Consider the following 24,275-nt stretch of genomic DNA (forward strand, 5'->3'; position numbering starts at 1 on the left):
CATACTTGATATTATTCTACTGATCATGATGTCGAATTAGCATTGCCTGTCAAATTCGTCATCCAAAAACAAATAACAATAAGTGGATTTTGGCTCTAAATAATAGGACAAAAGTAGAAGACAAAAGTAGCTAGGGATAAAGAAGAGAGGGTCGTTCTTTTTTCTTTTTTTTCTTTCTTAAATATAAACTTGAAGACAACATATGATCTGATTTGACTTTTTCATACAATAATTTCCTTTAATCAATTACATGTAGGCTTGAATGATAGCAATAGAGAAAAATAAAACCATAGCAATTATTTAATTTCTACTTTGTTACTGGGGAACAAGTGTGTATTTATAGGTTAGTTAATTCTTGGAAAATTAGCATAAGGAAGATTCTAAGAAATGGGTAAATGTTATAGGAAAAGAGTTTAGAGTGGTTTGTGTATAGTCTTCAAACAATCGACATACTTTCGTCTTTTATATATATAAAAATTGACTTCTTTTAATTTCAAGCTTTTTTGTAATACCAGAAGAGAATATTGACAGTGATATATTGAAGAGTTTCATTTCAAGCTTCTTTCACAGTGACATTTTTTATATAGTCTATGTTATATTGTGATGGAATGGAAACAACTCTCTCTCTCTGATAGTGTCCAGTAGAAATTACAATATAAAAGAACAAACATGTAAAAAGAAACTCAAGAGAACACTTAAATAGAACCCTAACCCTCACGCCTTTGCCTTTCTTTTAAGGAATGTTGCAGCCTATATTACCTTCACAAAAATCTTCTCCCTTTCTTCCCTCCCCAACTTCTTATTTATAACCAACTACTTGTCCAACAAATCTAATTATATCCTTATATCACTCCCCTAGTCTTCAAAAACACATTGTTTTCAAGGTGTGCTTACAAATATGATCACAAAATTGACTATCTTTTTTTAGTTACCATCCATTCCCAATGATCTGCTCTTCAAGTTTGAGAAATTTGAGAACAAATTTTTTCTTTTAGCTTCAAAAAACTTCTTGGCTCTGATAAGACTCATTTACTTCAGCCCATAGCACAAAATAATCTTCTTGCACTAACCCATAAACCAACCCACTGATCAATCTTCCTTTCCCCACCTTTAGGCACGTTTTTCGTCTCTCCCATTCTCGAAAATCACCATCCACTTCATCTATACAATAATGGACCTCCACTATTTTATCTATAATAAGTTGAAGCCCACTTGAAAAGGAAAAGTCTAAGATTTTAGGGTTTATTTATCTTGTCCTAATCTTCTTTCCTATCACTTTCTACTACGTAATTGGCATCCTGACATGTGCAACTTCTTCTTCCTCACACGATTCACTCATATTCCCAATCACTTCCTCGGACCACAGTAAACCACCACTTGTCGACGTTTTCTTTTTCCTTCACATCCAAACGACTGTCGTAGCTGTCTTCTTTTCCCATTGAAATTAAACCAAACAACTTCCAACGACTTCATTCTCCATCACAACCAACCATTTTTTGTTTCCTTGAACAACAATTTCTTTTTTACTCGAGTCTTTGTTTCGGATCCCTCCAATAATTATCGCCTAACCTTCCACGATGATTTCCTAATTGTTTGATTACTAAGAAGCATCCGCTGACAGCTTCTCCTATCGCTAAACGGAAACGAGATAACAACCTCTGCTTCAATTCCAACCCATTCTTGAATGAATCGCCTTCCCCCAATGATTGATAACCATCTAAAGCACTTCCAACAGAACTACTTACGCCAAACACTTGCGACTCGAACTTGTTTCGATCGCTCTCTTTCTCTTCAATTTCTATTTTGAACTTGTTTCGATCACTCACCTTTTCTGCAATTTCTATTGCCTCCATTTGTACTTTTCGTTCTCGATTCTTTTTATCGGTGTCCTTCCTCCGTCGACTGTGCTCATCATCACCGATATTTGTCATTGTTGCCTTTTGGCTTAATTCTCTAACTTCTCTGTAACCTTCTTGCTCATCTTCGATCCCCCAATTATTTAAAGTATCGATGCTTCTCCTTGCTCTTCCTTATTCTAACTCATCTTTATTCGGCTGAATGAATCTTCTGTTTCGCTCGTTTTAGATTTCTCATGAATAATGTCTTCAATATATTTGATTAGTTAGGTTTCTCTTCTTTTTGCTTCTTCGATTTCTCTCCTTTTTGCTTCTTCCTTGGTTATTTCAACTCTCCTTTAACAACCACGGATGGTTTTCCTGGATTTGAATCCCCCTTAGATCAATCGCCTGTGCCAAGGACCTCAAAGTCTCTTCGATCTTCTTCATCATTTCTCTCTGTTTTCCAGGTTTGATGCTCTGATACCAATCTGATAGAACATCAATACAGTGTCTATGCTTTATTGATATCTTCAATAGAAATTACAATATAAAAGAACAAACAAGTGAAAGGAAACTCAAGAACACTTAAAAGGAACCCCTAACCCTCTGCCCTTCCTTTCTTTCAAGGAATGTTGCAGCCTATATTACCTTCACCAAAATCTTCTCCCTCTTCAACTTCTTACTTATAACCAACTAACGGCTAAAGAGAGTATATATTCGTGAAGAATAATACAGAGCAAAAATTGAAGAATGATGATTTAGATAAAGAGAAAAAATCAAACGCTTCAACTCTCAATATAATTTGATTCAGTTGGCATCGCAGTAAAGAAAGTTGATTGATACAGTACAGCTTCCACTTTCATCCAAAGACTTTTCTCTACCTCTCCCATTTTTCCATCAACATCGTAATTAAATTGAAGGGAACATAAAAGTCAAGAAGTTGGGAAGTCTCTTTGTAGAGTTCATATTTGGTTCACATGTATCGTTTTTATTTTTTAGAAAACTGAAATTAAAAAACTAGCACTTCCTTTCATAACCATTTGTTTTTTAGTTTAGGATTTCTGAAAACAAAACTTTAGCCAAATTCCATAAGTAAAAGCAAGTTTTCAAATACTAATTTTAGCTTTCAAAATTTGACTTAGTTTTTTTTTAAAAAAATAACATTAGAAAGTATATAACTAAACTCCAAGTACAAAGGTTGAAGAACTAATTTTTGTAGACATTTTTTCTCTCTTTTTCAATATTACTGTTATAATATTTTTCAATGTTTTTAAGTACAACAACTGGGTTGAGAATTCGAACATCCCACTTCTGAGATGAAATGTTACGCCAATACATATTATTACTGCTGATTAGCTAAGTTCACTTTGGCTTTTCGATCTTCTTTGCCATCTTATTTCCTGCAGTGGATGCCATGGATATGCCTTTTCATGCCTATCTTGATTTCTTTGGCGCTCCAAATTTTCAGAAGGGATGCAATTATATGCAGCAACAGGCTTCACTTTTCTTCCAACAACTGCTATACCTTTGTTAGCCCTTTTTCGTTGGGATTCAGGTGAATCAGTTTCTCAATTTTGAAGCAAGAGTTCTCGAGCTTCGAGAAGGAAGAGATACTTCGGTCATTTTGCGGAATTGACCCATCAAAGCTTGATGAATTTGGATGCATCAGTTCACGTAACCAAGCTCTTCAATCTACAGCTTCATGCTCTGTGGGAAAAACTGGAAGGGCTAATAGACTGATGGAGCTCGGAAAGATATCCAGTTGATGAAGGTAGCTCCTTTATTGGAGTAAAACTCAAATCCAGAACGTTAAAGATTTCATGTTTTTTCATCAATTGCTGGCAAGCTTTCAAGCTTACTACTACACCAAGAAAAGATTTAAATCTACAAGAGACTTTAACCTGAGGATGCTTGGAAGCTCTGCAAAGGTTGGCGCATCCTCTAAAGACCAAAGTATTAATTGTTGGATGAAAAAATCGATATTGGCAGATGTGTAATACACCATAGATATTATTATTATTTTACTTCTCACCATATTATATTTTAATCTTCATGTTAAAAGAAAAGGAGTTAATCAAACTGTTATTTTGAAATAAATTCTTGTCTAACTTTAGATAAATATCTTTAGGATTCTTTATAAGCACACATGGAATAGTAAAATAAATTCTTGATCTTCAATTTCTTTTATGGCTCTCTTTGTGGATTGCAATCATATATAGTACATAGGGGTATAGACAAAATAAAAAGTTTAGCTGTGGTTTAAACAAAGTAAAACTTTCCCCCCTTTACCATTTGATGTAAAGACACTAGTAAGTAATTTTAAGATATGCAACACAAACTTGGAAAATTAATTGAAGGGTGAATCATCTAAAAATTTAACAATCCAGTTAAGTGATCTGTTGCATGGAGAGTTGGCGATTGCAGCGTCTCCCATGCCTTCCATTCCACATATCACACTGTTTCATCATTATATGTTATGCACAACGTTTCTTTGCAATTTGACCAAGCAGCAGTGTGTCTTGAAATAAGCATTGGGCAAGAACATCCTAAACATCCTTCAAGTGCCATTAAACAACATATAATCATATCATACATAAAAATAGGAAAATTTTCACCCTATACCACAAATTAGAAAATAAATATAAGAAAAGTTATCTTAGATCACAAAAATACTTTTAAATTTCATACTTTTTGTAATTTAGAAAATGTATTGACACCCTATTATTATAATTTTTTTTGTTATTTTTGTAACTGTCTTGAATATAATCTATAGCAGACAAGGGAACACTATTTACAAAAATGGCAATTTTTTTGTCAGTCATATGGTAATTTTTTTTCAAATGCTAATTTTGCCATTCACTTTCCTTCTTCCATCACTAATGTCATTGATAGAAGTTGAAACTATATCAATTTCATTTATACTATTAGCAATAGAGAAGCTACTGTATAAATGTTATGTTATTAATGATCAATTCGATCTTTTTTTCTAAGTTGTCCATTTATGCTTATCTTGATAACATATTTTTCAAATTAAAAGTTATTATAGTGATAACATCTATCCATGGTAGCAATGTATAACATTCTATCCATTGCTATCAATGATAGCTTTCAATTTCACAAAAATAAAAAATATATATATATATTCATAATGATGACAAGTTATCATTGATAGTAGCTATCGGTGATAATAACCGATAACAGCTATCAGTGATATTCACTAATTGTAGTTATTAGTGATAGCTTTCAAAGTAAACAAATTCAAGAAGTGTTTGAAATAATCATTTCTCAAATTGAAAGCTATTAGTAGCAGCCAGTTAATAGTGATAGGTGCTATAAGTGATAATTTTCGAATCGAGAAATCTAGAAAAAAAAATTCAAAATGACGATTGGGTGTGGGTATTTTAGTCTTTTATTTATTTATTATTATTATTATTATTATTATTTGAGGTATATATGCAATTATTTTACCCTTGTGTTATGTATATAATTATTTTAAGTTCTTTTGTCATTTATGCAAGTACCCCTATAATAAAATTATAATTTATCGATAACATACATTGACTTATATTAATGTCTATTAGTGAGATTGATAAATACTGATAGACTTATATTAATGTCTATTAGTGAAATTTATAGCAATGTCTATTGGTGACATTGATAGATACCAATAAAAGTAAGTCGATGTCTATCAATATCTATCGTTGATAAATTCTAAAATTTTACTACATTTGTAAATATTTTGAAAATAATTTTCTCATGAAATCTTATTTATTTAGAGGAAATGTTATGAACAGCAAAGAATGAAACTATTTACAAAATGTTCAAAAAAAAAATTCAAATGAACTAGGGAGAGTCGGATGAATTTTGCTATATTTGGTAAATTGTTTCGATATTTTTCTATTTTTTAAAATGTCTCGTTTATTTATTTATTATCACTAAATTTTCAAAGCAAAATACTTGAGAGTAAACCAATAAAAGAAATGATGACTCAAATTTGAAAGATTAGCGGTTAGCAATCATCACCACAAAAAAACTCAGAAACTTTGAGTGAATTCATTCTATGGCTGACAGCTTAAAGCAGATATAGCTCTCACCTTGTTCATGGCTTCCTCATTCCCCAATCCTTCCTTCCCCCATTGTTCCTTCCTAATATCCAATTCAACCTCATCCACACATTTCCCCTTATCTTTTCCTCCAACTTCCCTCTCTGTCTTCCCTCAAATTTCATCTACCAAAAATGGGTCCGTTTCAAAAATTCATGGTAAGTTCGAGAAATTTCAAGGCGAGACTCCCCAAGACGATGTATTAGAAGCGAATCCGTCATTGTCGTTGCAACAACAGCTGAGTCAGGAGGTTGAAGAAGATGACAGGTTTCTCTTTTTCTCTTCCTCTTCAATATTTGTTCACTGAATCTTAGAGTTGATCATGGAAAGATTCTCTTCTGCTCTTAATTGATTGAATCATAAGTAGCTTCTAGGTTCAAAATGATGAACTTCATTCTGCATCCAAATTTCCAGATCGGTTTGGTATGAATCTTTAAGTGATTAAATAGAATTAGAAAGTTATTTCAATATAACTAAGAGCTATGGAGAAAAAATGGTGGATAATGAAGAACTAGGAAGTAGGAGCTTGGAAATATGTGTTTGTCAAATTTGCGTGGAAAACTGTGAACCTGAAGAAAAACTACTGTCTAATAAAAAGAAATCCGCTACAAACTGTTACGATTGCACAAATTAATTCTCTTTCAAATCCCAATTACAAGAATGCTCTCTTGAAGCTTGTGTACTATTCACACTCTTGAATTTCACTCTGAAATTAGAGAATTTAACTAGAGTTAGCACACTAAAGCTTAGAGTACTCCTAATTGGAACGATTAGAAACTAAATTAGTATTAGACTTCTTTTACGGTGTTTGGAGTTCATCACTTCCTTGAACCTTCTTGATATGGAAACAAATACTCTTCCAATATTGTGCCAAAACCCAATAGTTTTAATTATTTTAAAGCTAATGGAGGATTTGTGACCTAAAGTCTCTAGGAAGTCTCAAAATACTTTTAAATTATTGTTGATCATGGTGGATGTCTTGAAGTGGGAAATTCAGTTATCCATAAGGAGTGATCCATTGAGATTTTTGGAGGAAAAGGTGATAATGGTAGTAAGATATTCTCTAATGTCCACTTCAAGTTCCTGGATAGGAAATTTGAATGATTTTAAATCTTTGTAGGTTTACCAAAGAAGGGATAGGACCCTGAGCATAATTCAAGAAGTTGACTCTCTGGTACTCGATTAGAAGAAAGAACTAACTTAAGTTTAGCAATTGAAATAAGGCTTCAACTAATTGCCTTTGTTTCAGTGTCTGGTTATCAATATGGTTATTGTCAATCACTGTGGGTTGATCTAGTGATCATTAAAGGCCATGTAAATAGTAAAGGGCTTAGAGGAAATGAGTTAAACCACGGTGGTTTCATGTCTAAGATTTAATACCCTACCAGTTTAGTCGGCAACCAAATGTAGTAACAGATGTGCGCTAGATAAACCAAACAGTAACATACATAAGAAGAAAAGAGAGATATAGCTATTGCCAAGGAACATGTCATCAATTCTTTTGCAATTAGGCTTATGCACCAAGGTCACATGATATTGTTCCCAATGTTTTTCTCTCTTTATTACGATCTCTGTTTAGTTGGTCGAATTCAAAGCTCTCCTGTTTTTACAAGCTGATTAAGCCAAGGGATGACAGATAGGAGTTGGAATTGTTCAAATCAGTCAGGTACCTAGTATCGTTGGTAAGAAGAGGACATTCTGAATTGATACGAAACTAAAAGAGGAACAGTATTGGCTTATTTTTGCTTTTTTTTTTTTTTTAATCTTTTGTGCTATTGAAATCTCCATTTTGTTGATGAATGAAAGGCTTTCTCAATGTTTTTACTCTTATTTTCAGCTGTTTGCCTTCAGACTTGGAGGGAGCAGTTAGGCAATCTGGTGAATCTGCTGGCCTGTTTGTATCTTCAGGAGGATCGAGAGCAATAGTATGATACTATTTTACTTTATGCTAATCCTTAAGAAACCTTATGTCACTGCCCTGTAAATATGCGCAAACATTATAACAGAAAATGAAATTCTCAACACGTCCAAATTTCAGCCTGCAATTGCCAGGATAGTAAGGCGTAAATTTAGATTCTTACTATAAGAAGCACTCTAATTTTCCATGTTTCATGTACCTAATTTCACCTCTATACCTAGTAGTAGAAAATCGCCCAGTCTAAAAGCTGGTTGGATTTTGAAATGCTTTTATTGGCTCACTCTCTCCCAGTTTATATTCTTCTTTCTTTAACAGGGGTATCGAGGGCCCCATTGCCACTCTTTTGTGAAAAAACTGTTAGTATTCCTTCTCTGAAACCCAGTAAAATCCCAAACCAATAGAGAAACAGAGGCAGTATTCTGCTGTGATTCTATTGATGATAAATTCCCTATGAGTTCACAAAATATCCACAGAATACACTAAAAGAAAGCACAGTAAATTAAGAAAGAAAAGACAGAAATAAATGCCAAAGTTATTCTCCAGCTCCTTCGAGAAGGCTGGAATCTTCTCTTCAAAAGTCTCAGCAGCCTTTACCCAAAATATGACCTGATTTGCTAATCCCAAAACATTCCTTATATACCTCATCAGGGGTAGGTCCCCCCAAGAACCTCCCTTTGTAGGTGTAAATGATTGGAGGTCTAACAAAGATCTACTCAGTCGAAGGCTGGTTTTGAGAGATTTGATGACTTCCTTGATTCTTAGCGACCAAGTTTGAACTCAAATTAGATGTTTGGGTGCATCTTATGATTCCTCTTTATCCTTCAGTTTCTTGCTAATAAAGGTTTGATCCTGAACTTGTTTCTTTATCTCCCTCATCTCTATATTCTTGCATATATTCTTTTCAGGTTGAGCTTCTTATCCCCCAACTTCAGTTTCTGGATGATGAAGGTGCTCAGGCTGAACTCTGGGAGCTCTCAAGAGTTTTCTTGGAGTCACTCATGGAGGAAACAAATTGTGAGGTAAGTAGGATGTGGAAATATCACTTTAATGCCCTTTTTACAGTTTACTAATCAAGAATTGAATTTGAAGAACAGTTGGAATATATTATATATACCATGTGTTTCAGATTACTATTAATCTTATTTAGTGAAAATTTAAATTATATATGATGTGAAATCCACAACAGAAGTAAACAAAGAAAACTGGAAAAGATTCAAAATTTTTAGGATGTTTATTCACAAGTTAGTTTAATCATATATCTAAGTACACTCCAAATTTAATTGCTAGAAAGTTAAAGCTGTGTTTCCTGATGCTGGGGCTGCAGCACTTCTAGAATATCGATGGAAAGATGCCTCCTTCAAAATTTCCAGGTAAGTTCCATAAAACATACAATTCCTTTTCTGAAAAAACCTTGAAGATTCCATCACTAATACTGTTGATATCGATTGAAGGAAAACTTGAGACTAAGGCAAAATATATTGGTTACACATTGGATAGAATCTTTATCTATCATAATCTGTTCTAGCCACCATTTAAGTGAATGCATTACAATTTTCCAGATTAATTGTGTACTCTAAAAAGCTAAGCCAAAGTGAGTTTGGACAATCTGATTCTATATGTTCTTTTTTTTTACCTGAATACAATTATAACTTAATGACGTATGATTGTCATTCTCAGCTTAAGTGACCGAAAACCTGTAGATATTGCAGATGAGATAGTTGTTATGGTTGTTCCTGATTACCAAATGTTGGCAAATGTAGAGAAAATTGCAGCTGCCCTCTCAGATGATCCGGTAAAAATCCAATCATTCCATTTGGTGTTGAAATCTTTGCTTCCCAAATTTTTTCTCATATTATGGTACTCAACTGCGAAAATTGGAGGTCTGCAATCATATAATGAAGCCACATAAGTTCAAATTAATATGCATTAGGTTATCTTTTATTGAGTTAACATATACTAACATAATAAGAAAAGACTATTCTTTCTGACAGTGTCGTATATCATCAGATCATTTACATATATTTGGACTGTGACAGTTTTCACTTGTACACTGAATCAAATGGACTTGGTTCCTTCCTTCCTACTTATGTTTCTACGTTGATGGCAGCCAAGGCCTCTTATCATGTGGAACCCTCGTCTCATCAGCGAAGATGTAGGGGTTGGATTTAACGTTCGAAAATTGAGAAGATACTTTTTAAGGTAAATTTCAAAACTCTCACCTTATCTAGAATACATTTAATCTAGGTATGAGTAGACATCAGCATTAAGAAAAATAAAAGTAAAGGTTATCTTATTTGCGAAATAATTGCTTACGAAAAATGATCGTCTGTCTAATATGAAGTAAACGTCTAACCTCATACATAACAGTTGTAAAGGAGAAAAAAAGTTTCATGAGAGACTCTAAACTTTGTAATTGGTCATTAAGTTCAGGTAAGAAAGGATCTATGTTACTCAACCTCTATTTTGTTATTTTTTGTACAGCACGTTTACAACAGTCTACTCCATGAGGCCTTTGCCATCTGGAGCTGTCTTTAGAGCTTATCCTGGGTAAGAAGATTTTAACATCTTACAAGATTCTTTAAATCATCTTCTCACACTGTGCTGAAGTTGTTTATTTCTTTTATTTGACTGCTGAGCTCACTTTGGTCTGTTCAAGCCTCTAGAGAATGCTTACAGTTAATTTAGGAACAACTCAGATGGTCCAGACTACTTTTTAGTTATATGACCTGAACAAATTTAAGAATATAATCAAATACTATGCTGTATCTTACATGCAAGTAAGGGAATCATTGATCATTGAAGTGAAATAGTAATCGAACTCAAGGCCCAGGCCCAGGCCGCTAAATGCGCAAATACCTTTGGTTGAACTTTCTCCAGCCACTTTCTTCTTCCTCCTCTTTTTTTTTCAAAAAAAAAGGTGTGATTAACACCTTTGCAATCTTTGACCAGGTTATGGAAAGTGTTCTATGATGACAAAGATAGGCCTGGCAGATATTTGCTAGCCAAAGAATTAATAAGCCGTCCAGATGCTGGAGACCTCGAGGTCAGTTACCTGAGAAAATAACATATGAGAAATTAGAATAAGTTAATTGTGGAGCTTTCACAATTTTTCTACTAATAAAGCTACTAATCTGTCATCTACTTTACCTCACATTATATGATCAGAAGTAAATATATAGATTGTTTAAGTAACTTAATTGTGGAACTTTCACAATTTCAATCTTACAGTGGTTCTTAAATGAAGAAGAGATTAGTTAGATCTCTAATGTAAGTATGAGAATCTTGTGCAGATAATATTTGGAAATGTAGCAGATTCAGACCAGGACCCGTCATTTTTGGACAAAGCAGCTGGAGTTCTCTCTTCGTTAACCCGATTCATGAAGGCAATTTCAAAATGAGCAGCGCAAATTTTCCTTGATGTGTTTAAAAATAATAGGTCCTTGTATATTATGAACTCCAAACGCAATCTATTGTGTCTTTAATGAGCTACCTTAAATCTAATCATTAGTTCCAGAAACCAAAGAAGAGTCAACTTTCTTGATATATCTGTTCTTCCAATGTGTGAATTTTTTAGTTGAGTTCTTTTTAACCCCACCACCACCAACAATTATAATAAATAACAAAAATTAGCTGAATTAACTAGATAATCAAACCACAAGCCTAAGCTACCGGTTTATTTACTACATGTATATATTAAATACTTCCTAACTAGAACAAGATCGGGATATATATATTAAAGTGTAAGGAGGAAGGAATAGAAGATAAACGAAGTTCAAAACACTTGGGAACCTACCTCTTGAAAATACTAACTCAAGCCCTAAACCACTCAACTAATGCCTACCTTCACTAATAATTCACCCCTCCCTCTATTTATAATAAGAATCAGTAACTAACTTCCAATCTAATTATCCTTAAATCCCTCATTAATATCATACTAATGTATTCCTACCTAGATACCTTACAGTATCTCAACAAAATTCCATCAGAAGACCTTTATAATATTGATAAGTGAATCCTATGCAGATGAGACTAACAATTCAAATTTGAAGAAAAATATCTTCGACTCTGTCTTTAACTTTGTATTAAATATTAAAGCAAATATCAATTTATATCTTGAAACATTTGGGGTTTAATAATCGTATCAAGTTAGTAGTCAACTTTCGTAACTAAATCAATGCATGTAAATAACTATCTTCACATCATTTTAGTTAAAATCAACTCAAAATCACTTAAAATAAAATTATTATTCAACAAAAATCTTGCTCAAGTAGCAAAAAAATTATTACGTAACTCCTAAAATAGAGAAAAAGTAAGATAAATAGGTGAAAAGCTAATGCTAATTTCATTACACATTTTTTTCTCTAATTTACATTAATCCCTATACTTAAAGAAGTCTTGTACTTGTGTGATAAAAGTTCATGCATTAAGGATTTTAAAAAGAAAATTTTCATTTAAGGAGCGGTCTAAACTGATTCACTTATAAATACAATTATTAGGTTAAGGAATATAAATTGATTTTACCCTAGAATAATTAAAAATTTAGAGGCTGTACTTTAATAGTTGAACGTATAGAAATCACCTTTTTCACCTATAATGTAGCATTCTCGCATTAACTTCGATGCTCAAGATAGTATACAACACAAATATTGAGGATATATCTGACTTCTACGCTTGCAGAGGCAAACCATGCTGTTGATGTATTTCGTCAACTGCGTTGGCTTCTTCTTAATTCTTCCCAACACGAGACTAAATCTGATTTCAATACCAATCCACTTGTTCTGTTGAATTCTTTGGCTCCCTCTTTGGCTTTTTGTATCGATTATTCTCGAATTTTGATTTCACTATAAGAGAATATAGTAAATCGGCCTCTGCAGAATTATCATAAGGCACATCCAAGGCACTACACAAACAAAGATAAACTACAGTTACCAAAAGGCTAAAGAAAGGAGGGGAAAAAACTACGATCTTTCTTGGTATAAATACAACAAGTGGTTTTCAAAAATGATAATCTACTTGTATTTTCTATATTCAAAACATATATATAAATTGGAATATTGTTCTACCTGTCAAGCAGCTCTTCCAGAATGATCCTTTGCAAAGGTGTTACATAATGTATACAGCTTCTGGGGCATTGGCCAACTGCCATCTGAAGCTGATAATCCTCACTATGTCCTAATTACAAGAAATAAATCGAGAAATCACCTTTAGAATGATGCACACATCTCATAAGCCTTTTGGTTATGCACCCAAATTTGAAATTATGGTTGTGTTATCATTCTGAACGAACCTTGAGACATGGCACGGGCTGTCCCAGTGGAAGAGGCAAAAGTGAAGACATGGGGAGCTCTATCTACACAAGAATATGGGCAGCCTGCATATTGTTATGACAACACATGTGAGAGGGGAATGAGTGGGAAGGATATCATTACTGTATTACAACATTGTAACATTCTTAAGTTGGAGCAAAGATTGTACCTTTTCCAACACAAAGAAACTCATTCACAAAGACATCAAATGCTTCACATTCTGGGTTTTCAAAAGGATCTAAACACTCCCTGAATTTCATATGTTCATTAGTGAAAATTTCATAAAAACAAATAACAGATCTACAAATTAGAATGAATGCAGGTGGAACTGAAACTTGATATCATAAAACCACATTGAATGTCAAAGACTCAAATTATCAACAATGGAGATTTAGCCCCTAAAATATGGAGAATTTCTGTCAAACAAATTGTTATATACTACATAGCATTGTTTATTTATAAACAAAAATTTCCGTAAGCCTTCCAATCACATGGACATTACACAATTGATTCTATGATGAGTGTTACAAGAAGTTAAAAAGTTCCATACACCCTGAGATCAACATCAAAAGCACTACGATACCTCTCAATGAACTCTGTTCGGCTGTAACTGGATAACATCTGCATATGTTACAGAGCATAGTCACTGTTGAGTTTCATTATTGACTACAACATAGATGGCAAAACAAGTTGGCTATCAAATCAAAAACATTTCTAGCCTTGTTACGGTCTCATATGATCGAAGTCTAGAAGTTATGAGAAAGAGAGATCAAAAATCAAATAAGTACTTTTGGTGTCTCAATACTTCAATGTTGGTTTGTTTTGGTCCCTATACTTTCAAAACAACTAATAACAAACAAAAGTTGAAAGTAGAAACTAAAATGAACCTTTTGAAAACACATAAGTCAAAATGAACTAGAGTCGAAACTAACCAGCAAAATAATATTCAATCACTTTTTTCTTGATTACTCTCTATTGCACCTTCTTTTCACTAATTTCTCTCTCTAAACACTTTATTTCGATAACTTCTAGACAATTTTTCTCACTAAATTAATGACTTCCAGTCAAACCATTCAAAGAATATCAGTAAGAACACAGAAGTTGTTTGAGAACATAAGGAGAGTTGATCAACAATCTCCTTCTCGTCTGTAAGCAGGTAAACAGCCTTATCCACTCTACTAGCACAGAAACAACAGAAAATGATTTTCAATTTCTACAATGTTAAGCATGCGGAGATAATAATTGTTGGGAATTGACTATCACTACAATGATAGTCGTTCCCAACAACAATCAAATTAAGATCAACATAAATTATGATTGCCATGAAGCTCATCCTACTAAAAAAACAACATTAAGCATCGAGATAACCAACACAGCACAACTTTCTTCTTGGTTCAATAAATGCATGTCTCTTTATTAGCTACCTCATAGGCTTGAATTACACGACGAATCATAGAATCCGAATCATTGCCATTTCTATTCACGTCCGGATGAAATTGCTTCACCTAAACATCCAAAAATCAGAAGTCCAATTGAAAATCAAAACATGAAACAAAAATTCAAAAAACCAACCTAATTACAGCCATAATCCGAAAACACAAACGTAGTCAACAACAATTCAATTGGGTTAGCAACGAAAGAAATCAAAGCGGCAAGGGGAAGAGAGAAACAGTACTTTGGCTCGAAAAGCAGCTTTGAGCTCGGATTCGGAGCAAGTTGGGTCGAGACCGAGCAATCTGTACGCAGCCATAGGACCGGAGAGAAGCGTGTCTTCTCCTTCAGTTCTTTGCCTACAAATCGGTGTGAATCGGGAGGTTGAGGAGGAAGGGAAGAGAATGGAAGATTTTGAAATGGAGGGAAAATTGGAAGTGTCATTGAAAGATCCAACGGTTTTTCGAAATGGAAGAACGGTTGTGGAGAAACAGAGCGCCTCCATTGTTGATTGGCCTTCCTCCAATGTTGATCTTGTTCTTAAATGCAAAAAATTTGGAAATTATTTTAAACTAACCAAATTTCAATAAAAATTTATTTGAAAGTATAACAAAGTATCACTATTTATTCTCGATAGATCATCCATTAAAAGAAACTATTATTTGTATCTATATTTAATGTCTATGAAAATTTAATCCAATGGAAACATGTAGATTGAAATTGATTTTAATCGGTTGTTATATAATACAAGTGGTATCTCGTTTTCAAAATAAATTTCATGATAGACATTATATTGTTACTTATTTTAAAATATATGGATTAAATTATTACTTATTAAAATTTAGATAAAAATTTTAAAATAGATAGACTAAGTTGTTATTAACTGAAATTTAAGAACTTTATTAACCGAACTTAAATTGAACCGAAGTTTAAGAATTAAATTGTAAACTTTTTATGTTAAGTTGTTCTAAAACTACACTTTTATAAAGTGGCAGCAATAATAAGATACAAAATTGTGTTTGTGGGGGTGAGTATAACTAATGGGAATGTCCTCCTTTACTTGAAGTTGGAAGTTGAAATTTTTATACCCAGCGGGTCGTGCTTAAAAGAATAATAATAAAAAGTAACTGGTTTTCAAAACAGCTCCCAAACGACTTCAGTTTCTATGGCGTTTTGATGTGTAGCTTGACCGTTATGGATTGGATCCCTCCTGTCATCATCCAAGTAGTAGAGGATGAACTTCTTATCTGGCACATATCCTTCATCTACCATGAGTATAAACAGCTCCCACAAAACTCCATAAATCATCTCAGTTTGTGGATGCATTTTGTCTCCAACAGTAAAACTGTGTACTTTCTTGTCAATCTCAATCCAGCTGATACCAGTTTCTTTGGCCGTTCCCACCTCCTTCATCTTCCTAATTGTCCTTGCTCTTTCCTTCCAATTCCCTTCAGAAGAATATATGTTGGCTAACAAAACATATGGGACAGGACTATCCGGTGTTTCCGAAAATAGATGTTCGGCCGCATATTTGCCAATTTTAGAATCACCATATAGGCTGCAGGCGCCGAGCAATGCCTGCCACACGAGTAAACCTGGCTGCTCAGGCAGTTTCTCAATGAAGTTTCTAGCTTCAGACAGCATTCCTGCCCTACCTAACATGTCAACAACACAAGCATGGTGTTCGCTCCTTGGATTCATCCCGTGATCTTTTGTCATTGATTTGAGGAATTCCATTCCTTTTTTAACTAACCCGGCATGGCTACAAGCATGAAGTAATGATAGAAATGTGACGTCAGTTGGCTTTGCACCTTCAAGTTGCATATCCTCATAAAGTTGTAGAGCTTTCAAGGCATCTCCATGGCGGGCAAACGCTGCAATCATGGAGTTCCATGTAACCGAGTTCCTTTCACGCATCCTATCGAAGACCTTCATTGATTCATCGAGTGCTCCACACTTGGAGTACATGTTTATAAGCCCATTGCTCACAAAAGGGTTGCAAATAAAGTTCTTCTTGACAACGAATGAGTGAACTTGTTGACCCAGCCTCAAAGATGTATCAGCACCAAACACACCAAGGACAACTGAAACGACATTTCCATCGATCTCAATCCCCATCTTCAACATTTTCAGAAAGATCTGGATGGCTTCTTCCTCACATCCATTATGTGTGAACCCTGCAAGTATAACAGTCAATGAAACCATATCAAGTTCCTCAGCCAACTCGAAAATCTTCCAAGCCTCTCCAATTCTTCCAGATTTTGAGTACATATCCATTAGAGCACTTCCAATGCACAAATCTGACTGAATTCCCAACTTCATAATAAGGCCATGAATTTGACATCCTTCCTTTAATGCCTCCAAACCAGAACAAGCAGTGAGTAAGCTCAAATAAGTTAAAGAATTTGGCTCTACAGAACCATAACTCATCATCTCCTTAAACAGCTTCAGGCTGTGCTCATGATACCCATTTTGAGCTAAACCGGAGATCACAGCCGTCCAAGTAATCACATTTCTCTCCCCCATCTCATAAAAAACTTGCATCCCCAAACCAACACAACCACATTTAAAATACGAACTAATCAGAGCATTCCCCACAGTAATTTCTTGTCCATACCCACTCAAAAACGCCAAACCATGCATCATTTTAATAATCCAACAAAACTCCAAGCCATCACAAGCAGATAAAATCGTAGTCAAAGTAGCTTTGTCAAATCTACAATCACCAACTAAACACATAGCCTTGAAATAACTAAAACCAGCAAAAAACTTCCCATTTCTCACAAACCCACCAATCAATGCGTTCCACGAAATAGTATCTCTTGTGATCATTTCATCAAACACCTTGACGGCATCGGGTAACTTACCACACCTATCGTACATGGAGATTAGAGAGTTCATTATAACGACCCCGTTATAATGGTTGGAGAGCTCGAAGCTCTTGATGATGGATGCATGGAGAGAAGAACCCAAATGGAGGTTCCCTTCTCTTCCACAAATGGATAGAAGGAAGCTTGGGTCTAGATGGTTGAGGACGAATGTTGAGGAGGTTTCTGGAAATGGGTTTTGATGGAATTGGTTTCTGAAAGGGGAGATTAGAGAAGTGACCCAAGAGGGAAGGTGTGAGCTCCGTTTTTGAAATACCCATTTGAGTTTCATCCATGAAATTGGGAATCGGAGACGGTGACCAGTTTTTGGTCTCTCTCTCACATTCTTAATCTCTCCCTCTCAAGTTCATTTATTCAAAAATGAATGCCATTCCAACTTCATTGAATTTTAAGACAACATTTTATTCATTGCACACAAGTTGATAGTGAGGTGACATATTCGTTTTCTTTTTCTTTTAAAACTAAAATCACGTTCATAATTCGTAAACTTTCCATTTTAGAGATGAGACGTACGAATTTTTCAACTTTATAATTATTAAAATAAAATTCTTTAAAAGAAAATTAAGTTCATCCAAATTAACTTTAACTCGAGTTTAATATAGTCATAGCCAGATATGTTGCATAGAGAGTTTTGTTCTTGTCAAACACAAACAAATAATTCTAATTCTTGATTATAGATTAGCTTCACAAACTTCTAATATAGTGTATTATAAGTTCACAATGTCTTTCATACTTATGCTTAACAAAATTTAAACTTTTAATATAATAGATATTACATCTTTCAAATTTTACAGTACAGTATACATAAGGTACTATAAAATAATCGGTTGAAGCTCCGTTGAACATAAAACTCGAATGTTTTTAACAAGAATAACTAGGTGTCTAACCTATTTGGAGTAATGTTTAAATTTCTCATGTGAAAGAAAAGAGTAAGGAATAGTTACAAATATAGCAATTAGATTTAAAATATTAGCATATATATGACAAAAATTTGTACAAATTCTATCAATGATAGAAATTTATAGCTAATAAATCATATTACAAATATTAGTTTATTACTAAAAGATCATAAAAGTGTATTAGCAATATAAGTCTATCAACGGCAGATTTTACTATATTTACATTTTTTAAAAAAACATTGTTATATACTTAATTATGATTCCTAAAATTACTATCTAGAGTAATGTCTTCATCTGACTATAGTTAGATGTGTTACGTGAACTTTAATCAACTTAAGTACCTAATAAGACGTAGAATAAAAACATCCATAAGGGGAAAAGGCATCAAAGAAAGCAAGAGAAGAACAACCCATTTCTTATAGAAGTAAATTTCCCAGTTCAGTTTCAAACCCATTCATACCATTTCACTATTCATCTACATTTGTTTCAATGGACACATATCATAACATTATATCAAATAACCTAAAAAAATAAAACCAAAAAAATCAGGATTTCACGAGTGGTTGAGTGTTGTTCCACAGCCATTCGCTAGCCGAACCTTCAAGCAACGGAGAAACCTGTACAACCATAAGTCAATAAACAAGAGAAAAGAAGACATCCACAAACAACACTCCCTAGTCCCTCCTTATCATTTATAGTATCATATTATCCACAGCTAGCATAATTTACTTCATACCACTAAAAATGGTGCATTGGCTACAAATTTCTAAAGGGTGTGTTTGCCACTTTTTCTCTTGCCAAATTCGCTTATCCTTAAAATGATGATGTTTGGCATGAAGCAAAATTGATTTTAAATAAACAAAAAAGTTATTTCAAATTGATTTTGAAAGAATTAAGTGATAGGTGTTCTTTTTTTGTTAATGTTTGACCGGGAATCACTCCCAAAATAGTCAAAAATTTTGTTTTAAAAAAGCATTCTTAATTTAGAAAAACAGATGACTGTTTTGTTAAGCTCCAAATGTAACATTGATTCCAAATTAGAACGCGGATAAGTATTGGAGTATGAATGTCAAACCTTTTCCCAGACTTGTGAATGGTAATCATTTAGCCAATTTACCTCCGAAGCAGAAAGCAAAGTGATATCAACAAGTTTAGTCTGCATAAGAAAACCGCCAGAAAAAATAGTTCAAAAAAGGGCCTGATAAAAAAAAAATTGCAGAATGTGGATTATTATCTGAAGAGTCTTTCGAAGTAAAAAAGTTCTAAACAGTAGACAGGAGGTAGGCCTTGATCGTGGTCGATTAAAAACAAATTGATAAATTAACTCAAAATAATAAGAAAACAACGAGGCTTCGTTTCATGGCCCTTAAGAGCAACCTTGAGTGAATATGGGTAATCATAATGCATGCTAACTTCAACAATCTAGTTTTTTTTTTTTTTTTTTTGGATGAGATTTGATTTCATTGATTGAATGAAATATCTAATGATAAACTTCAACAATCGAGTTAGAGGCAAAATAAAAGCATAAATCCAGATGGTATATCTCAGGCAGTCAATGTCTTTTTTTCTATAATATATTCTAGAAAGAAACTAAAAAAACATTGTCATAGTCTCTAATGATTTTTCTTTTCTATTAGTCATCCGTATAATTTTCCTACTATTTACCTGAATAGGCACAAACGTGAGTTTTTCGAATCCTAAATATCCAATGCCTCCAAAATGGTTTGGAGTGTTAGCATCCTTCACGATAAGGAGATTCTGCACGAGACCATCAAAATTATTGGTAAAACAATGAATAAAACGTAACCAGAAAAGATTAAGCTATTTCACATTCAAAATGTAAAGAAGGTGTGAGAACTTTGTGCTAAACCCTTAAATAAATTATTCATGACTAGGTACATACTCGTTTAGTTAGTCTAGATCAATTCCAATTCCTTAGTCAAGCATACACACCCAAACATTATCACTTGATTGGTTTTACCTCAATCCTAATACCAAAAGAGTGGTCCTCATAGTAGCCTGGCTCATTGCTAACGATCATTCCATTGTGTAAGCCAGTCATATTCCCAAATCGGAAGCTTATACTTTGGGGTCCCTCATGAACATTTAAAGCAGCCCCTACACCATGCCCAGTCCCTGAAAGAAAGGTGGGAAGGAAAATAGATTAATAAATAATCAGCCAGTACATCTCTAAGCAAGTTATACTATATGTATTGTTTCGCACACAAAATCATTACTTCATTAGTCAACAGAGAGAAGGAATACCATGTCGATAGTCAAGTCCAATCTTCCAGAGAGAAGAACGAGCAAATGCATCTAATACAAAACCAGGGGTATCCTGAGGAAACACTGCTTGATCTAAAGCTATATGGCCCTGCAATTGATTAATATTTTAGAGAACACATTTAGTTCCTCCAATGGAGATCTTTCAAAAAATAAAAAGAGATAATTATCAGTCTAAAATTTGGTATGTATTATAGAAACGATGGAAATAGAGATTTTGTACTTGTAGGACTCTCGTAAAGCACTCTTTTTGACGAGCAGTTGGTTCACCAAAATGAACTGTACGAGTTATATCAGTTGTTCCATCTACATATTGCGCTCCACTGTCCAAGAGAAAGAGTTTATTTGCATCCACAACAGAACAATCACTAGGTTCTGGTTTATAGTGTATGATCGCGCCATTTGCACCAGAGGCTGAAAAATCATTCCAACAATAGGCCGTGAAGCTGAAGAAACTGAGAACAGGAACATTTAATTAAATAACAAATTTTTTAAAAGAAAAATTGCACAAGGCAATTTACGTACCACTAATAGTATCGAAACTTGTGTCAACAAAACCATCTTGCTTCTTTCGAAATTCTAGAAGCTTGTCTGCAACTTCTACTTCTGTTAGTTTAACACCGTTAAGAATTTCCTGCTCCAACCAGAACCAGAATTGAGCAAGAGCAGCTGCATCTCTACATGAAAACATCGTAACACTAATTCACTAAACAAATTCACTAGTTTTAAAGAGCATCTACACTATCAGTACTGAAAAACATAAATGATAAGCAAGTGATACAATTCAAAATGGATAAGTCATAGGCTGTAGCAAGTCATCAGTTACTATATCAAAGGATATTTCAAGTGGCATAGCATATTTATTACAGTATTACAATATCAAGATTAAAGATTGAAGCAAAATGTTGATGATAGAACAGTGTTACCTCAAATGAGAATTCCGCATCCCCTCTAACTCAGCATAATTTTTTATGGCCTTTGCCATTGAAATGGGAGATGACTTATAGACTCCAGTAGGTCCAACCTGACTATTTGAGGTCTCAGAAGTCTTACTCTTGCCTTTTCTTTTATTCCCCAGGCGTATAAAGTATTTATCACATGCACTTCTATAAGCATTTGCAATTGCAGCATTAATTGATGATGTGTCCAGCCAAAGATTAGCTCCTTTTTCTGCCAAACTAGGGGGAAAAAATCCAGCCATCATTGAAGTAAAGATATGACCATATGCATGCATGGTGATCATAGCAACATTAAAATTGTAATTGATAACTGAAGCACAAAAAGTTTTCTTCGCACAAAATGCAAAACATGGAAAGAATATCATGTCTCATTATGTATTCTTTTTTTTTTATTTTCCTAGCCCTATGCATACCATGATAGTGAAACTTGCTCATGAACATTTCTATATAGTTTACATTCAAATGTAAGTCCGTTCTGTCCATGTTTAATAGTGCTGATATATCTTCCATATAGAAATTAAAATGAGAATGCTAAAATTTTTAAAAGCAATATAGAAAGCAATCTCCATCCTTAATCTACTCAGAGAAAAAAGTTTCAATTAACTTACTTTTCAATTGCAGAAATAATGGAATCATATGGTCTTAACTCGACTCCTGCAGTTTTCAAGTGATCCATCACCTCTGATGTGACTTTACAATCATCTACAAACAGTTTTGCTCCGTCAAGTTCAACTAGTAAGTATGCATACATAACAGGTGAGTTTGGAACATCACTTCCTCTCTGCAAAGGAATAGAATAATTATACATAGAATGCTCTACTGAATATAATTCATTGTATACAAACAGAAAAAAGGTCGAATCACATTCTTTGAGTTATCCTAGCTTGAAAATTAGAAGTTAGAAGGAAAACAACAAAAACAATAAGGATAACAGCGTAGTTTGCAGCTAATATTTTGAAAAGGCATAAAAATACTAGCTTTAGTTAATTAAAAATAAAGAAATAAGATAGAACTTTACCAAGTTCAACAGCCAGGCAATTTCATCGAGCATAGATATAATGATTGCAGATGAACCAGCTTCTTTGAGCTCGGACCTCAAAGAAGCCAACTTTGATGCAACATCTAAACCAGCATATCTAAGGTCATGCACTCTTATAGGGCCTCTAGGTGGCTTTGATCTTGAATCTTTCCATATTGCATCCACGAGATTGTAATCATAAAGGTAAACCAACTTGTGATTCTTCCTAGAAATGGTCTCTTTCAAATCTTCTGCAGCATCGGCAGAAAAAAGAAACTGCTCCCTTCACGAAATCAATAGGTGGCATTAGATAGAGGAAGGAGTACACAAAGCGTTAACATTCAATGTTTATAGAATTGAAAAAAAAAAATTTTTAAAAATCAACACCAAGTTAGATTTGGAAAAATGAACAGGGGAAATCATCTTAAGAGAATACAAAAGAACAATTGCTCACAGGATCAATTCCAACTACACCACCAGGAGCTAGAATATCAGCAAGCCATTCACTTGGGGTGGGCACTCCATGATTTCCAGCTCGCATGAGAGTCCAACTAGAGTTCAGTTGTTTCTCAGCCTGATCATCAATAATAGGAAAATTATTCTCACAATCAATAAATGGTCAAGGAACAAGAGAATGAGCAAATTTCAGTCTTCAACCTGAAGAAAATACCGTCCATCTGTCCAAAGTGCTGCTTTGTCGTTTGTGACAACAGCAGTTCCAGCGCTGCCAGTAAATCCGGATATATAAGCCCTCCTCATGTAACATTCTGCAATGAATTCACTCTGAAAAAAGATACAAAATAGAACTTCCCATAAAATTTTCGCAGCATAAAATCTCAATTACTCCAGATTTCTTCTTCGCACCCCTCCAAAAAACTTCAAGAACAACAAACATTGCACAATTGAGTAACATGTAACAAAAAAGGAACCCATCATAAACTTGTTTTTGCTCTTAGAATTTTCCTAAGAATTCAAATGCTAATGAAAACCATGTTTAAGAAAATGCGAAGAAACAAGCGCAATTTTCAATAACAAAAAAAAAAAAAACCCCAAAATTTATCAAATGAAGCCTTGATTACACACATTGCTCCTTCCAGAAGTAAAGGGAAAAAAAAGTTAAAAATAACCGATGAGTTGAATTGAGTAACAAATCCAAATGACTATATGCTCTAACAACACATAAGAAACCAGAGAAAACGAAATTACGAGGCGGACCTGGTGAGCGTCCTGTGATGGGATTATATAGGCGTCAATACCAATGTTGGGTTTCGAAAACAAGTCACGGAGAGCCCGAAGCTTGGAATCAGGCTCATCGTTATTAGTGCGGTTGCGTCTGATCTCCGAGGACGGCTTGGCGGTGATGGAGGAGCAACTTCTGAGGGTGGAACGTCGTAGTCGGCGGGAAATGGCGGCAAAAACAGGGGATTGGAGATTGAAATAAGGGGAGATTGAGAAGGTTGAAGAGATGGAACGCAGGTAGAGAGAGGTTGAAGATGATGAAGAGAGTGAAAGAGGTCGAATCGCTTGCGAGGGTATTGAGTGCATCGTCGGAGAGAGAGAAGATAAGGTCCTTCAACACTGCACTTCGTCCGTCCCGGCCACCGCTTCTTATGCTTTTATTATTAATTACAT

General features: G+C 34.2%; 3 protein-coding genes and 2 long non-coding RNA genes across 5 annotated transcripts; 2 read left to right on the plus strand and 3 right to left on the minus strand.

The window, feature by feature from the left end:
- Nucleotides 1-1,270: 1,270 nt before the first annotated feature.
- On the plus strand, nucleotides 1,271-4,016 carry LOC116401990. Its single transcript, XR_004214336.1, has 2 exons — nucleotides 1,271-2,305; nucleotides 3,245-4,016. It is a non-coding gene; the product is annotated as an uncharacterized LOC116401990 (long non-coding RNA).
- Nucleotides 4,017-5,818: 1,802 nt separating this feature from the next.
- On the plus strand, nucleotides 5,819-11,400 carry LOC101209109 (hypothetical protein). The gene is made up of 9 exons (XM_004139129.3): nucleotides 5,819-6,208; nucleotides 7,779-7,866; nucleotides 8,765-8,878; nucleotides 9,147-9,229; nucleotides 9,537-9,651; nucleotides 9,967-10,058; nucleotides 10,341-10,406; nucleotides 10,809-10,902; nucleotides 11,150-11,400. The coding sequence occupies exons 1-9, from the start codon at nucleotides 5,940-5,942 to the stop codon at nucleotides 11,255-11,257; spliced, it is 1,029 nt and encodes a 342-aa protein (XP_004139177.1). The 5' UTR covers nucleotides 5,819-5,939; the 3' UTR covers nucleotides 11,258-11,400.
- Nucleotides 9,063-10,809, minus strand: LOC116402081. The gene is made up of 2 exons (XR_004214456.1): nucleotides 10,316-10,809; nucleotides 9,063-9,741 (listed from the first exon to the last, which is right to left on the minus strand). It is a non-coding gene; the product is annotated as an uncharacterized LOC116402081 (long non-coding RNA).
- Nucleotides 11,401-12,282: 882 nt separating the features above from the next.
- LOC101208868 (pentatricopeptide repeat-containing protein At3g05340) lies at nucleotides 12,283-17,863 on the minus strand. Its single transcript, XM_031880891.1, has 8 exons — nucleotides 15,783-17,863; nucleotides 14,841-15,042; nucleotides 14,590-14,670; nucleotides 13,749-13,786; nucleotides 13,335-13,414; nucleotides 13,147-13,230; nucleotides 12,923-13,031; nucleotides 12,283-12,759 (listed from the first exon to the last, which is right to left on the minus strand). Exons 1-8 carry the CDS (start codon nucleotides 17,753-17,755, stop codon nucleotides 12,618-12,620), a joined length of 2,709 nt encoding a protein of 902 aa, XP_031736751.1. The 5' UTR covers nucleotides 17,756-17,863; the 3' UTR covers nucleotides 12,283-12,617.
- A 909-nt stretch (nucleotides 17,864-18,772) lies between these two features.
- Nucleotides 18,773-24,270, minus strand: LOC101208625 (aminopeptidase P2). Its single transcript, XM_004139127.3, has 13 exons — nucleotides 23,859-24,270; nucleotides 23,301-23,426; nucleotides 23,098-23,217; nucleotides 22,644-22,919; nucleotides 22,234-22,406; nucleotides 21,593-21,844; nucleotides 21,192-21,343; nucleotides 20,890-21,080; nucleotides 20,649-20,757; nucleotides 20,365-20,519; nucleotides 20,049-20,141; nucleotides 19,459-19,539; nucleotides 18,773-19,000 (listed from the first exon to the last, which is right to left on the minus strand). Exons 1-13 carry the CDS (start codon nucleotides 24,186-24,188, stop codon nucleotides 18,929-18,931), a joined length of 2,130 nt encoding a protein of 709 aa, XP_004139175.1. The 5' UTR covers nucleotides 24,189-24,270; the 3' UTR covers nucleotides 18,773-18,928.
- Nucleotides 24,271-24,275: the final 5 nt, after the last annotated feature.

This window comes from Cucumis sativus, chromosome 2, assembly GCF_000004075.3.
Source record: "Cucumis sativus cultivar 9930 chromosome 2, Cucumber_9930_V3, whole genome shotgun sequence".
Taxonomy (NCBI): Eukaryota; Viridiplantae; Streptophyta; class Magnoliopsida; order Cucurbitales; family Cucurbitaceae; genus Cucumis; species Cucumis sativus.

Coding starts and splice junctions, on each gene's coding strand:
- LOC101209109 (XM_004139129.3), top strand. CDS start 5,940: ATGGCTTCCTCATTCCCCAATCCTTCCTTCCCCCATTGTTCCTTCCTA. Junction 9,230..9,536: donor GCCTCCTTCAAAATTTCCAG/GTAAGTTCCATA, acceptor TGTCATTCTCAG/CTTAAGTGACCGAAAACCTG. Junction 10,059..10,340: donor TTGAGAAGATACTTTTTAAG/GTAAATTTCAAA, acceptor TTTTTTGTACAG/CACGTTTACAACAGTCTACT.
- LOC101208868 (XM_031880891.1), bottom strand. CDS start 17,755: ATGAAACTCAAATGGGTATTTCAAAAACGGAGCTCACACCTTCCCTCT. Junction 15,043..15,782: donor GATCCAATCCATAACGGTCA/AGCTACACATCA, acceptor CGTTGGATCTTT/CAATGACACTTCCAATTTTC. Junction 13,787..14,589: donor GTGTAATTCAAGCCTATGAG/GTAGCTAATAAA, acceptor TAACATATGCAG/ATGTTATCCAGTTACAGCCG.
- LOC101208625 (XM_004139127.3), bottom strand. CDS start 24,188: ATGCACTCAATACCCTCGCAAGCGATTCGACCTCTTTCACTCTCTTCA. Junction 23,427..23,858: donor CATCACAGGACGCTCACCAG/GTCCGCCTCGTA, acceptor ATCTTTTTTCAG/AGTGAATTCATTGCAGAATG. Junction 19,001..19,458: donor ATTCACAAGTCTGGGAAAAG/GTTTGACATTCA, acceptor ATGGTTGTACAG/GTTTCTCCGTTGCTTGAAGG.